Genomic DNA, 15,634 nt, shown 5'->3' with positions numbered 1-15,634 from the left:
ATAATGTAATGGATAAACCTTTCCAAAGACTGTTTGAGTCCTCAGTTGTTTGTAACGTTTAATTAATCCTTAGGGATGATTTGACATCAGCGCAGATGTCACTATGACTTCTTTACTGCTTTACTACTGACAGTAGTGGTTTGATGCCATCATTGCTAATTCTCTACTGCGGCAATTTGTCTTAATTTCTCCATTCTTTGCTTATTGTTTAGTTGTTTCTTTACTTTTCCTAAGTAATACTCATGTACATAGGAAAGAACTGTCCCATATAAAATAGTTCCGTATTTTGTATCTCTAATAAGTATAGCATTCTGTTCAGTTAGCTTATGCAGTAGCATTATTTCAATTTAAAGTTCAGGCTTGTCCCCCAAATTGTATTTTTATATTTAATCTATGTTGGAGTCAACTTTGCGTGGGCAATACATGTTACTGCATGCAAATTGGAAGATACATTCTTTAGTTATCAGAGATGGAAAATAAGACTTCTGTCGGCTTTCTCTAACTGATGTGTATGTAAGTCTATTGTGTATACTCATTACCACTCTAACCTTGAAGCAGCAGCCAATCACATCTTTGCTAGCAAAACAGCCATGTTCACATAGGATACATATGATTGGCTGCCAGAATGAGAGTTTTTTTGCCCAGCATGTACACAAAGCATACTGCTGTATGCTCCCAGCGGCAGCTGTGGGAGGAGTCAAATTAAACAGAATAACTTTGATAACTCTAGAATCAGTGGCGGAACTACCGGGGTCGCAGGGGTCGCGACTGCGACCGGGCCCCGGTGGCAGGGGGGCCCAAGCCAAGGGGCCGCCCGAAATCGGGCCCCGGCGGCAAGGGGCCCCAAGGTCTATGAGTTATAGACGGCCGTAGAGGCCGCATAGGCCCAGTCAGGACCGGACTGACTGGGCCTATGCGGCCTCTACGGCCGTCTATAACTCAGGGCAAAAGGGGCACTTGCCCCTTAACCCTGCAGCAGCTGCTACCGGGCCCGCCACTCTAGGGGGCCCGGGCAACCCCCACGATTAATTCCGCGGGGGGCCGCTACTTACTGGCAGACGAGGATGCCGGGGGACGCAGGAATCCAACAGTCACGTGACGTACGTGACGTACGTCACATGACCCTGCTGCGCATCTGCTTCCCCCTATGCACTGAACAAGTTGGTCTGCGAGCGCCGAGCGGCACATACTTTTTACATCTTCGGTTGTTCAGGTAAGGGGAGGCTGCATGAAGGAGTATTTGAGATTGAGTGAGAGAATTAATGAATATCTGTGAAGGAGTGAGTGAATGAATGTTTGTGAATGAGTATATGTAAATGAGTATCTGAATGAGGGAATTAATGAGTATCAATGTATGAATATCTGAATGATTGAATGGATTATCTGTGAATTAGTGAGTAAATATTTGTGAATTAATATATATGTGTGTGTGTGTGTGTGTGTGTGTGTGAGAGATAGCATGGATGTGTAAGGGGGGGGCAAAGATACCACAGTCAGGCTGTTTTGGTGGAAAGATGCCACAGGAGGGCTGTTTTGGGGCCAAAGATGCCACAGGCGGGCTGTTATGGGGCCAAAGATGCCACAGGCGGGCTGTTTTGGTGGCAAAGATGCCACAGGCGGGCTGTTTTGGTGGCAAAGATGCCACAGGCGGGCTGTTTTGGGGCCAAAGATGCCACAGGAGTGCTGTTTTGGGGCCAAAGATGCCACAGGAGGGCTGTTTTGGGGCCAAAGATGCCACAGGAGGGCTGTTATGGTGGCAAAGATGCCACAGGCGGGCTGTTATGGGGCCAAAGATGCCACAGGCGGGCTGTTATGGGGCCAAAGATGCCACAGGCGGGCTGTTATGGTGGCAAAGATGCCACAGGAGGGCTGTTATGGTGGCAAAGATGCCACAGGAGGGCTGTTATGGTGGCAAAGATGCCACAGGCGGGCTGTTATGGGGCCAAAGATGCCACAGGCGGGCTGTTATGGGGCCAAAGATGCCACAGGAGGGCTGTTATGGTGGCAAAGATGCCACAGGAGGGCTGTTATGGGGCCAAAGATGCCACAGGCGGGCTGTTATGGGGCCAAAGATGCCACAGGCGGGGTGTTTTGGTGGCAAAGATGCCACAGGCGGGCTGTTTTGGTGGCAAAAATGCCACAGTCAGGCTGTTTTGGTGGAAAGATTATTTATGTATTCAAAGAAAAAGGGGCGCATGTACAAAAAGGGCCCTATGTACATGCGCCCCTTTTTCTTTGATTATGCCCTTTGAACATGCGCCCCTTTTTCTTTGATTTTTTTACAGAAATGATTCAATATGTAAATTGAATTTGTTGAAAAAAAATTGTTGGGTAAAAATCATGTTTTTTTGGGGGGGTGGGGGGCCCTTAACAGATTCTCGCACCCGGGCCCTGAGGGGTCTAGTTACGCCCCTGTCTAGAATGCATTGGAGTCTGTAACAAAGTTGACTATAATATGCATTCAGTATAAAAATATGATGGGAGTGCTTATTTATTATATTGAAATGATAGAATATAATAAATATATATAAATATATAGAATTGAAAGAATGTGTATAACCCCCCATTTATATGATGGCCATTTGGTATGACTGCATCTCGATTCCGTTAAACGCATGATTGCCAAGCTAACTACACAAGTCCTATCACGGGCAGGTTTTCTGCCCTGTAGAGTGTGCCCGACTCTTAAAACCAAATTCCCAATTGGTTAATTAGAAATAACCCTGCTAATGCTCTGGTCAGTAACTGCCTAACACTGTGTACTCGCAGGGCCTCAAATCAGCACGGAAAGGAGGCGATTTGGGTAAAACTTTCAATAAACGGAATTAACGGCGCACAAATTGCAGTAATCAGTGCATAATTAAAGAATGATGTGTGTACATGCAAAAAGTCAGTAGTGCTTAGCAATAAGCTACAAAAATAAACGTGTCATAAAATTCTTGTTATTTTGTTGTGTACAGTCTTAATTTCTGTGTCATGATCTCGTAAACGAGTTTTAGATCTCATACTTCTAGCAAAGAATAGAACTGTGCAAAGCTGTAGAGTTTATTTTTTTTTTTTTTTCTTCTTGAATCCAGTACGTAGGTCTTATTTTTGCCTGCATTCACTTAGCGATGTATATACTACTAAATATACAGTGCATGGATCTGCATGCTATAAAATGAAGCTCGGCAAAGAATGGCCAGGGGCTCACAATGGCTACTTTCTTTTGTCTGACTACCATAATGAAGAAAAGACATTACACCAGGGGCTCAAAACCCGAGGGGGCTATTTAGGGAATATTATGAAGGACAAATTAAGTATTGTCTAGGCCCATAAGGATGTAACATGGGCTCCAATGTACGTTGCTTTGATTTTGATTAGAGTGTCACGGTAAACAAAAAGCAAAATGAAGATGGACGGAAGTCTGTTGTCCTGGGAGACATGCTCGTATTTTGGAGAACCGTTATCATCGTTATCTGGGTAGGGGGTTGTTTCCCAATTAGTACAGAGGTAAGAGGAGGACAGGCAAGGTTATATTCTGTTGCCATGTTACCAGTGTACACTTAACGTAATTAAGTATCCTCACAGGCATCCCTTCTGAAAATAGTTTATTTATAAGTGATGCTTTCCTGGAAAGTGTATTGCACATTAAGTAGTTGGCACCATAATGGGGAATCCCTCTTTTTTTGTTTGTAGCCCATTGATACAGTAACCTTTTCAATATAACCTTTAGCACGTGAAGCTATTTCACTTCCAAATGATCTACTTAATCATTAATGATTAATTTTTCCAGATTTAATACTCTACAAGCAAATTTAGGGAAATATTTGTATCTCTCTATCCCACTTTCTACAGTCATGCCCTTATTTAATTTTTTTTTAGTTTGGGCTGATCCTTAGAATTATGTTTCTGAGATACCTTGATAAACTTGGGAACTCCCCTTGATGATGCCCTAAGACAACAAAGCAGCCCTAAATCATGATGCTCCCTCCACCATACTTTACCATTGACATGGTATTTTCACTTGGGTATGCTGTGCCCTTTTTACCCCATACGTAGTGCTGCACTTCTTCCCGAACAATTCAATCTTAGTTTCATCAGAACACAAAACATTTTCCCAGGAAGATTTCAGTCGAACAGCGATGTTAACTTGGGGAGCAGTGGCTTCTTTTTTTGTTGTCCCTCCATGGACTCCATGCCTGTTCGTTGTTTTGAACAATTTGTAGATTCATGAACATAGATGTTAATCAGCTCCAATGATTCCTTCAAGCCTTTAGCTGTTACTCTATGGTTCTTTTTTTACCTTCTGTGTTGTGCCCTTGGAGTCATCTTGGCTGTGCGCCCACTTCTAGGGAGAGTAGCCGCAGTGCAACATTGTCTACATTTATAAACAATTTGTCTAACTGTAGTAATAGCCTAGGGGTTCACATACTTTTTCCAACCCACACTGCAAACGTTTGAATGATGTATTCAGTATGGATAAGAACAATACAATAAATTGTGTGTTATGTTAAAACCGATTGTGTTCGTTATTGTAACTTAGATGAAGATCATATCATATTTTAAGACAAATTTATACATAAATGGTGGTAATTCCAGAGGTTTCACTTTTTCTTTTTCGTCCATTTATTTTTGGACAATGAATTTAATTTCCTGCCCTTTCGGTTCGGACGAAATTCCGGAAGACTTTTTTAATTCGGAAATGACATTTGTTTTGTCGCTCACTCTCATTCACTCTCTGGCTCTCTCTCATGTTCTCTCGGGCTCTCTCATGCTCTCTCAATATCTCCCTACCTCCTATGCCGAACGCTTCCGTGTTCTTGTATCCTTTTTCGCAGCTTCTTGTTCTCATGTCTTCTTTCTTCACTTGCTTCCAACCCTGCCCACTCTATTGTGCAGGCTTCCCTGGAGTGCTTTTGCAAAACGGCATGATGTGGCTCTGCCCTTTTGCAGAAGTACTCCGAGGCCCGAATATTGCAGATTGCAGACTGAGTTATACTGTAAAATAAAACATGTCCCCGGGTTACTTAAAACTCGACTTACGCATAGAGTTGCGGAATGATCCACTTACGTAAGTCAGGAGCTGTCTGTATTAGATTTACACAACACGCACACTGGGGCCTATTCGCTTAAGAGTGAGTTTGTAGAAGAGTTTAAGATTTCAACTAACTGATATCACGATGATTTATGAACGGCAAACCCCAATTAGCTTCTCCTGCAAGAAGGGCAGTGCTGACCTGTTCTAATGGAAAGTGGGTGATTGTTAAAACTCTCTTCACTGATTAAACTATGCATTGTTCAGGGCAAGGAGAAGCTTGCTTTGGCCCTTTACAATATATAGTTATATCAGGGATTTGAAACTCTCCTGCAGACTCTCTCTTTAGTGAATAGATCTCTCACTCTCTCACTCTTACACACTCTCTCACTCTTACACACTCTCTCACTCTTACACACTCTCTCACTCTTACACACACTCTTATGATATTAATGATGGCACAGGCCTGGCATGGAAAGATTGATATGTCCGGGACTTCTTCAAGCAGTCAACAGGCTCTTCAGGCCATTCATCTCGGCCAGACTCGTGGTGCTTACGGTCGGTACAGCACCGTATGTGATGGTATGCACTGTGTGAACAGCAAACTCCAGCGTCAACAGGCAGTGTATTTCAGCAACTGGCCTGATTTAATTGCTATGGGATAATGAACGGAGCCTTTCTGCACTTAAATTGTTAGACATTGCCCAGGTGATTGCAGTCATCTGTGGTATGTAGTATTGATTTCTCCACTACAGCCCGCAGTCTTCCGCTAGTTTTCCAATAACATCTTTTGTATTTTATTGTGTTGTATTTGCCTGTCCCAATTTCCCTTTCTAGGTTTTTTTTTTCCTTTATTGATTCTGGTCTGCTGAAAGCATAGCTTTGAATGATGTAAAAGTCGTTTAATAACCATCTCGTACTTTTGTTTTTTTAACATTTTTTTTTTATTGTGTTTTGAATCGGCTAGAACAGGAAAACCCCGAGGAAAGTTATTTGGCATCTTTTCAGTTTAATATAGAAAAAGTCATTTCTGTAAGTTTACAAAGCTGTCATGTACCTCTCGTCAATTCAAGAAAGGGAGCCAGGAGACTTCCCGGCGCCTGTGTACCTATGGCTTTTCTGTGAATATTATTCTAGCACACCAAATCTGCTAATGAGTTGTGATGTTCAGGGGAACCGGTTTTCTGTTTGAACTATTGATTAGCTGGGTGATTTTTCCGTGAATAATGAAAAGGACTCTTGCATTTATAAGGGACCCTTTATAGAATATCATGTACCCTTGGCTTAAAGACATAGACCGTTCACATCTTTGGAAATGTAACATTAAAGGGGAAGTATAATGTCCCAGACAGCCTTTCCTGAATAATAAAACATATTAAAGTACTGAAAAGAAAAGGATTTGCCTTAGGGAGAAGCTGCAGCTCCTGCACTGCTACATGGTCTGATAAAGTTCACTACAGATTGGCTGCTTGAAGCTATTAACAGCTCACAAATTACTAATTCTTTTCTACATCTGAGCGCAGACCTAGATCTCTCACATTCATTGTTACAGTTGGAATTGTTGACGCTGTATTTCTACAGACCCAATCTGATGGAAATTGCAATGTGGCCCTATCATCATAGCAATTAAAGGGGTTTTCCATTGATTGCTAACCGTTTACATCTACACCATATGAGCTCTTTAGAAATTACCCCAAGTGATAAAGTAATCCAAATCTCACTTTGTGCAGAGAAAAGTAAGCCAGTATCTTTGTTCTTCACCAAAACCACTTAACAGGTGCTTATAACGGGAAAGGATAAATAATATTTTGGTAGTTCCTCAATCGTTTATTTTCTACATATTGAGCCGTTATAATAGTGCTAAGTAGTTTAACAACAATGGGTGTTGGGTAAAAAGAAACTAATCAACATGTTGACATGTGGCCATCCACTGCACCACTAATAAAACAAAATCCAGAATTCTTGGTCCCAATAAGGACATTCAGCATCTTACCGTGGATGTATAGCCTTAAGATAAAGCGCCATGTTATTTTATAGAGCACTGAATTTTGGATTTCTAAGTCCGGAACATGAGACGACTGCTCTCCTCCTTTCTCTGCCTCTCTTTCTCTGCAAGCTCTCGCTTTAGTGAATTTTTTAAACCAATGCAGGAACAGTGAGCTTAGTGTGCGAGAACTCAAAATGACCGGAAAAAGTGATGAAATTGTAGATTTAGAGAAAGGGATATATATAAATATAGATAGATATATATAGATAGAGATATAGCTATATATATATATATATATATATAGATAGATAGATAGATAGATAGATAGATAGATAGATAGATAGATATATGCCTCTTGCATGCATAATTTTTTCTTCTTCGTCTTCCTGTTCAGTGTTCGATTAGGAACTGCCGCACAGCCTTTCACGTGACATGTGCCTTCGACCACGGTTTGGAGATGAAAACTATTCTAACAGAAGAGGATGAGGTGAAATTCAAATCGTTTTGCCCAAAACACAGCTGTGGCAAAAAACCAGACCATAGTCTCATCAGCCAGGGTACACGGGATTTCAACGGAGGAGCTGGAACCTCCCCATCTCATCTAGACCGTATTCAAGACCTGAACGCCTCCCAGCATGGCAGCCAGAGGAAACTGAAACTCCAGCAACTGGAAGACGACTTCTACACTTTTGTCAATGTACAAGACGTGAGTGAAGCCCTTCAAGTTCCAATCGAGGTGATCGATTTTATTTACCAGTACTGGAAGCTGAAGAGGAAAGCCAACTTCAATAAACCGCTCATAACTCCAAGGAAGGATGAGGAAGATAACCTGGCAAAGCGAGAGCAAGATGTTCTTATCCGTCGGCTCCAGCTCTTCACTCATCTACGCCAAGACCTGGAGAGGGTAAGGAGTTTGCCAGTGTGTCCTGTATGTTTGTTTGTTATATGTGTACACGTTTCTTTCAAACAAGAGTCTTTTTAACGTAATTCTTTAGGCATTTTAATACTGATAATGTAATTGAATTCATAAACACAATTCCCATCCCCTCCTTTATGGCCTAAAATTGCAATGTTGTATAGGTTACCTTTAAATATGTGTTTTCCCCTAGGCTTTTATATATATATATATATATATATATATATATATATATATATATATAATATAATATAATATAATATAATATATTTCTCCTTTTCTTCCTTGTGAAACATTTTGTTCTTTCATAATCTGTCATTCCTTACTGCATATAGGGTGTGAAGTCTAGTTTATGTCAAAATGACTGCTAAATTTAGAGAATGCTATATATAGAAGTAGTTCCAAGGAACTTGAGGACTATTCTCAGACATCTGACACGATATAAATGCTTGAAGGAAGCCAGACGGCATGTGCTTTAACTATCGTAAGCCTTTTGAGTTGTAATCTGTGGCTGAGGAGTAAGCCTTGTGTGCCTCAGAGATATGCGAAATTTTGGCTTTCTTGAGCCATAACATCCTCTTCAAAGAGGTAATATTACTCTGTCTACTACTTTTACCCCAGCGACTCTTAATGAAACCATTGTGAAAGCAAAGCTTTAATAATCCATTCATTTTATATATATATATATATATATATATATATATATATAAAACACACACATACAGTGTGTGTGTGTATATATATAATATAATATATAATGCATATGTGTGTGTTGTGATAATGGGGAAGAAAACACGAGCATCAAGATTACTTGGAATTTCACTTAATTGCCTGTATTTTTCCTATCTACTTTATAGGTGCGTAATCTTACGTACATGGTGACAAGGCGGGAAAAGATGAAACGTTCTGTGTGCAAAGTGCAGGAGCAAATATTTAATCTTTATACCAAACTTGTGGATCAGGAAAAAAGTGCTGGTACGTCCCTTTTCAGCTTGGTATAATGTTTTTAACTTACCAGGTTTATGATGTAGGGAACATATCACAGTTCAAATATGGCTATTCTGAAGAAGAGCTGGTGCAACCTAGGCAAAACCTTGTCTTGGCCACCTGGGTCCACCCTTTGTGCCCTGTCCTTGGAGGCTGGGTCATGTGCCCCCCCCCCTCCGCATTGAGAGCGCTCTTTGTCCTTTCCTTCACTGTGCTACACCCCCACATGTAGTTCAGGTATAACTCAAATAAACACCACATGGAAACACAGTACTTCGGGTATAGACCAACTATAAAATCACAAGCACTGAAGGTATTGATCAAAAAGATAATGTATGGAAACCAAAAACTGCAGGCATAGATCACAGGTCGCACACCACAGAGGCCAGTCCTGGCACCCAGATTGCACAAATAGGACTTGCTGCAGCACCTACATTGCACACAGATATGGGACATGACCCGATTGCATCCACAGGATATCCCCTTTCAGCCTATCTCTCGCCTTTCCCATGCCCCTACTTTTCTCATCACCCTCCTCTTCTCTTTGTCCCTCTCCTTTTTGTTTCTTTTTATCTCTCCTTTTTCTCTTTATTTTTCCCTTTCTCTTTCCTGCTTTCTCCCATTATCTCTCCTCCCCTTTCTTTTTCCCTCCCTTTTTTATCTCTCATCTTTCTCTCCCCTTCTCTTTATTTCTCCTCCCCTTCTCTTTATCTCTCCCTTCTCCTCCTCTTTTTTCTTTATTGCTCTCCTCTTTTTTTCATCTCAATCTATTCACCCTTCTCCTTTCTTTTATTTCTGTTTTCTTTGATTCCCCTTTCTGATTATATCTACTCCTTTTCTATATATCTCATCTCCTCCTATTTCGCTGTGTCACTCCTCTTTCTCTTTATCTCATCTCTCCTCTTTCTCCATATTCCTCCCTTACGCGTTATCAATCCTTTTTTTTTTTTCCCCCAATATTGTTTCCCCTTTTCCACATGCCTTTTCTTTCGCATAATTGTGCTCTTTTCATTATCTCTCCCTTTCTCTCTGTCTTTATCTTTTTTTTCTATCCTATACTATCTTTCCCCATCATTTACCTTTTCTGAAGTACTTCTTCTTGCAGGCCTCCATCATGGTGCGCCTGACCTCACTGCAGAGTGCCCAGATATGATGTCATATATGAGGCAGGGCGCACCATGATTACTCGCCAGCGAATAATTCTGAGCGCTGGGTTATGACACCATTCCTCTTCTGAAGGAGAAAAGAAAGGAGCAAGGTATCCATATTTGATTTTAATAGAACATATTTTAATTTTTGTAAAAGCTTAACATTTCGAACCTTGCCCCAGAGTTATCTCTTTTTAATACCTTGGTCCTTTCTTTTATATCAAGTGCTTCTTTAGGGTATCATTGCTATTTCATATTACTTCTTTTTGGGATTAAGAGCAGTATGACAGCTTAGGAAGTCATGACTTGTAAAAATGTACAATGAAGTATATATCGAGCTGAATGATTATCGTAAGGTGTAATTGGTATGACCATATTTATTTTTTGTTTCTTTACAAAGCAGATATACCTATGGAGACAATGTTGCTTTTTAATGCTCAACCACTGGACCCAGATGCACCAAAGATAGAAGACTTAAAGTGGCATTCGGCATACTTCAGAAAACAGCTGAGCTCTTCATTGGGACATTCCATGAAAATGGCCCACAAGAAGAGCAGATCGGAGAATGAAGGGAAAACTGGGCATTCACGGCCCAGGTGTTCCAGCAGGAAGAAGGAAATGCAGCTTTCTGACTGTACCATTTCTTTCGAAAGGACCGTTGGAAGGATTTCACCTGTGCAGCAGAAAAATGAGACAACCATGCCAGAACACAGGAAAAGGCGTGACAGTCGTTCGCAATGTGAAATTATTAGAGCAGAGCTGAAAGAAAAGCCTCTAAAGCACCAACCTAAACCACTGAGATCCTCAGAGCTGTCCGATAAACAGGCTGAAAACAAGCGTAACCCCAGCCAGTGCGGTGGGAGATCAACCGCCGCTGCTACAATCACAAAGAAACCCTCCGGGAACAGCTCGAATAGGTACAGTGGCTCATTGATCAAAATACATTGCAGCCAGTCTTCGGTCAAAGCGCCCACTAGTCCTGTCAAAAACTGGGGGGGATTCCGAATTCCAAAGAAAGGAGAGAGACAACAGCAACAAGAAAAAGTGGATTCCTCAAGGCCAAACCAGAAACGCCAGTACCTTGGGCCCGTTTCCCCGAAAGACAGGACAAATGACGATTTGAAAACAGACAATGAGAATGATGGGTACGTCCCAGATGTGGAGATGAGTGACTCTGAGCCGGAATCAACGGAGAAGTGCCGAATGCAGAGGCTAGCACCAAGCAGCACCATCAGCAGAGGATACGAGACAGACATCATTAGGAGAAGCATCCTAGCATCATGACTGGGCCTTCTAGTGATGGTTCTTCAGCATTGTTGCTGGAAGAGTGTCTGCTTGCTTACTTGCTAAGGCATTATTTTTGTGTACACAGGAGGACAGGAAAGAGTTGTTACTTAGTCTGTAACCTGACAGGTCAATAACCAGCTCTTCCCTTATTTGTTCCAACTTGTTTACTTGCACTCGAAAATCACTGATTTTCATCTTACCCCTGTAGTTTTGCTTCCACAGTATAGCTGAGCACACGTTTGTTTATCTGTTTTTCTTGGGCATGATGACTGTCCATTTTGTTGGTTTACAAGAGGTTAAGCTGCACTGGAATTGCTTTCATTTGCCCCTTGAAAGCACAAGTTATTGCTTTTTGAAGCGATAACACAAAGGTTGTTCCTGTCTTGGGTACGCCATTTTGCACTTCTGGCCCATTACATTTCTTTGCACTGCAACTTGGTCTGTCTTTCGAGCATGGTCTTAAGACAAGTTATCCGCCCATTCATGCTGTTTGTGGCCAAGCGTTCTGGGTATTCACTATGGTAGACCAAGAAATAGAAGTTGTGATATGAAGGAATATGTCTGAGATGCCTGTGTCTGAGATGATTGTGTGATAACCTTTTCATGAATCTTCAAATCAAAGGGAACTTCCTTCCTTCCTTAAAAACCAAAGTTTTGCCCAGTACACACATGCTCTCACCTTTTGCTTACATACTAGCATATCTGCTGCATCTTCCCCTGGCCTTCATTTCCAGTTGGATTGTGTATGGGACAAAGACGGGTATGATGCATCATTTTTTCTTCTTGATATAGGAAAATGTAATGGTCTGATAAATGTAGGCAGTCAGCGGACAGTTTCAAAGATTACAAAAATTCAACAGAATCTTAGTCCATTTCAAGTACGTCTGATGCACGAAACGCAGAAGCATTGGTTGAATGCTTATTCTAGTTTATCCAGACTACTGTACAAAGCAGTATATCTGCCCAAAACTCAATATCCATGATCTCTTCTAAGTTTTATATTTACTAATATAAAACACGTGTTTTGCTAGGGGTAATTATAGAACTCTGAAAACTTGCATTCCATTTTCACTATTTAACTTTTAATCGAAGAGTTCCAGCGACCATCATTTTGTGTTAAACACAGACAGCAATAATAGTTCACTCTTTCACCCCTTCAGCATAAAGGAGTAATGAAATAATAAAGGTACAATAACAAGAATGACTTTAGCTGAAAAGCCTGTTGGTTTCAGTGGCTGCGATAATGAATTACTAAACAAATGTATTCTTTAAACTTTTGGTCTGTCAATCACACCTGGGAACCCTCTGGGTTTGGCTTGGACGCCCCATGAACGACAGATGATTATGGGGCGTCTGGGGCAATGTTTGGTCTCTGGGCAGGTAGGAATGGTCTTTGGCAATCTGTAGTTTTACCATTTTTCAAATCTGCTACAGACTACTTCAATTTGGACTTTAATCCAGTTGTGCTTCACTAAATTGGCCGGGTTGCGTCCTTCCATCTCTTCTTGGAGTAATTAATTAGATATTCCCAGTGTAGACCAAGCCATTTGCTTTCTACACCCACTAGCCATTTTGTGCTGCCTTTGAAAGCCGTTTCCACTAAGTAACACAACATAAATCGACAAATATTGGTACTGAGCATGTGGATGCGTCAGCATACTCAAATATTTGGGATTGTTGCAGGTATCTGTTAAACTTTGGCACCTTATGTGTGTTTGTGGTGTGTATATATGTATGTGTGGGTGTGTGTGTGTAATAATGCAGTGTGGATCTATGCTTTCCCACTAACTTTGGGGTGGTTCTTATGTCCTATTAACCCCACAAGTGAATAAATTTAAGAAAAAGGGATGCCGCTTCATATTTATGGACTGGGCCTGAGTAAATGTGCCCAGATCAGTCTCACCAAATTTGCTTATGTCTTCTGGTGGGGGACCTGGATGTTAATCCTCTGTGTGATCACTTAGAGGGCTGTTAAACCCAACCCATGTAAACCTAGTTGACAAGCCATACACTGTCACCTACCCAACACATTCATTTTTGTATCAATTACTTTGAATTCTGTACATTCTTACTGGATTTAATGATAGGCATGTCACATTAATTGGATTTTCTCTTAAATCCGTGTTTATTTTGTATTTGTTTTTAGGCTCTACAGAAGTGCGTGTTTAGGTTCTCAAAACATTTCAAAAAGCCCACGTCATATTGGATAGGAAGACACCTTTTCTTAAAGGCATTTTACCAGTTGTCGGCTTATTTGGACACTTTATGACTTACACAATTAATTTGCACTATGGTGAATTTTGAAACCTATGCTTCACCTATAATTTTGCTTTCTATTGTCTAACACTTTATTACCAGCAAATAAAAGAATGTACTGCAGTCTAAAGAACCCACGGCGAAGGAAGGAATCTAAGACTTGTAAAGACGCATGTCCCCATGTATCCAGACTTGAAGGTTATAATTGTCACAAAGTGCTTCCAGGATGATAGAAGGGAGATCCGTGTTTAGTACTTTGATTTTTTCTCATTAACATGGTAAATAACAGTCTAAGAAAAGGGCATATTTTAATAGCCATGTTGCAAGTCCAACTTGTTTATCCACCCAGCATATCGCATAAAAAAAGCTCAATGAACTTTAGGCGGTGGTATAATCTTCCTCTATGCCATAGTTTGTCCAATTTTCTGCTATGCAAGGTGTATATAGCATAACATAAAAAATACATTTTAAATTCTATTGTTCTCCCTCCCTTAGTGCTGAGACTTTCTGCCTTAACGTACTTTCAGGAGAGGTTTCATTTCATGAATGTAGTAACCAGCCTGCAGTTAGGATTTCTCTTCTCAGCTCTCCAACCAGTCAAGAGGACACCTTCAAGAACATCTAGCATTTCCAGTCCTGCGTATCTTCAGACTCATAACTCACAGCTAGGATAACATGATCCTCAATTTCCCTGCATAGTTTGGCTCCGAGCTCTGTGTTTGGTGGAATATTACTAATGGTAACTTGTGCTGGCATATTATAAGTGTGCATTTACTAAAGATGGAGTCTGCGGGAGATTGGTGGTTTTCCAATGTATTGTTTCAGTATGTAGACCTTGTGGAACTACTTACCTTTCAGCTCCATTCTTTTCTGAATCAAGACGCCTGGAAAGTTCATCCAGGGGGATTCTAGGGATTGCTGGATCGTGGGAGATTTCAAGTTGGTGTCAGAAAATGACAGAAATGTTTGCGTAATGAATGAATGCCATCAGGCAACATCCTTGAATAAATGAATTATACATCAAAGGTTCTAGTCCAGGCTAAGAACACTTGATCTGCTATTAAAACGATCCTTTCTGGTAGGGGTTATATGCCCTTAAAAATCCTCAACGCTATATGAGTAGTTATGAAGCATTTTTTTTTGTTTAAACCTACTCTTAACACTTCCATCAATCTGGACCACAGTGGAGCCTCCAGTCTAAGTGATGTTTCAGTAGTGGCCCAATGTAACTTTCTACTAATGTCTGCCAAACATTTCATGTACCGTACACAATGGACAAAGACTGTAATGGGAAAAACGATGATATAGGACACTTGTATTTATTTTCTTGTTTCTGCTTTGCTTTTTCTCCTTTTTAAATGTTTATAAGCTAGTTGAAGCCAGCTTTATTTTTTCATATGATGAGTAGAATTGTGCCTTTTTGTCTTTATGTGAATAAATGCTGTACATTTTCCTATAGTTTTTTTTTTCTTGTTTTACTTATTACATCATCACAAAGGAGCAATAAGGAAAAGTTGTAATTATTATTGCTTACAGAACTATATGTATATATCATGTCTGATTTATTAGGTCTCGTGCTATCAAACATAATGTGATTTACATCTAAAATCGCAGTTTTGGTGCAAAGTGGTCCCACCGCCATACCAACCAACGCAATGGAAGTCAAATCATCAGGAACAGCCCATTGGTTTATATGGTGACAAGCAACAGTACTGCGAGAAGGATTGAATAATCTGTTAAAATGTTTGTGTTTTTCTGAATTAACCATGTTGGTGAATCAGATTTTAAAAGAGATCTGCATATAATGGATCAGGAAGTCACGCTCGATAAACTAGGTTGCCTAAATACCTAATTTAGCTAAAATACCTAATACCAACTGTCTAATATTATAAAAATATTAACTAGTTGCAAAGAAATATATTGGGAAAATTCTCTATTGCTCAAATCCTCTTCGAAAATGGAAATTATAAGCAATGTTATTAAACAAAATGCATCTTTCAAAATTTAATATACAAAAACCCTCAAACTCTGCTGCA

At 40.5% G+C, this 15,634-nt stretch overlaps 1 protein-coding gene across 2 annotated transcripts in view; it reads left to right on the top strand.

Annotated features, from left to right (window-relative positions):
• Positions 1 to 13,521, top strand: part of JADE1 (jade family PHD finger 1) — a 42,141-nt gene extending 28,620 nt beyond the window's left edge. The window contains exons 9-11 of one of the 2 annotated variants that reach the window (XM_053461286.1): positions 7,399 to 7,908; positions 8,778 to 8,895; positions 10,459 to 13,521. In XM_053461286.1, coding sequence (XP_053317261.1) covers positions 7,399 to 7,908; positions 8,778 to 8,895; positions 10,459 to 11,339 — 1,509 coding nt within the window. In that variant the 3' untranslated portion in view covers positions 11,340 to 13,521. Of the gene's footprint in view, positions 1 to 7,398; positions 7,909 to 8,777; positions 8,896 to 10,455 lie in introns of both variants that reach the window. The other variant, XM_053461277.1, reaches the window with a different exon arrangement.
• Positions 13,522 to 15,634: the final 2,113 nt, after the last annotated feature.

This window comes from Spea bombifrons, chromosome 1 (genome assembly GCF_027358695.1).
Source record: "Spea bombifrons isolate aSpeBom1 chromosome 1, aSpeBom1.2.pri, whole genome shotgun sequence".
Lineage (NCBI taxonomy): Eukaryota > Metazoa > Chordata > Amphibia > Anura > Pelobatidae > Spea > Spea bombifrons.
This window is presented reverse-complemented; position numbering and strand designations above follow the sequence as displayed.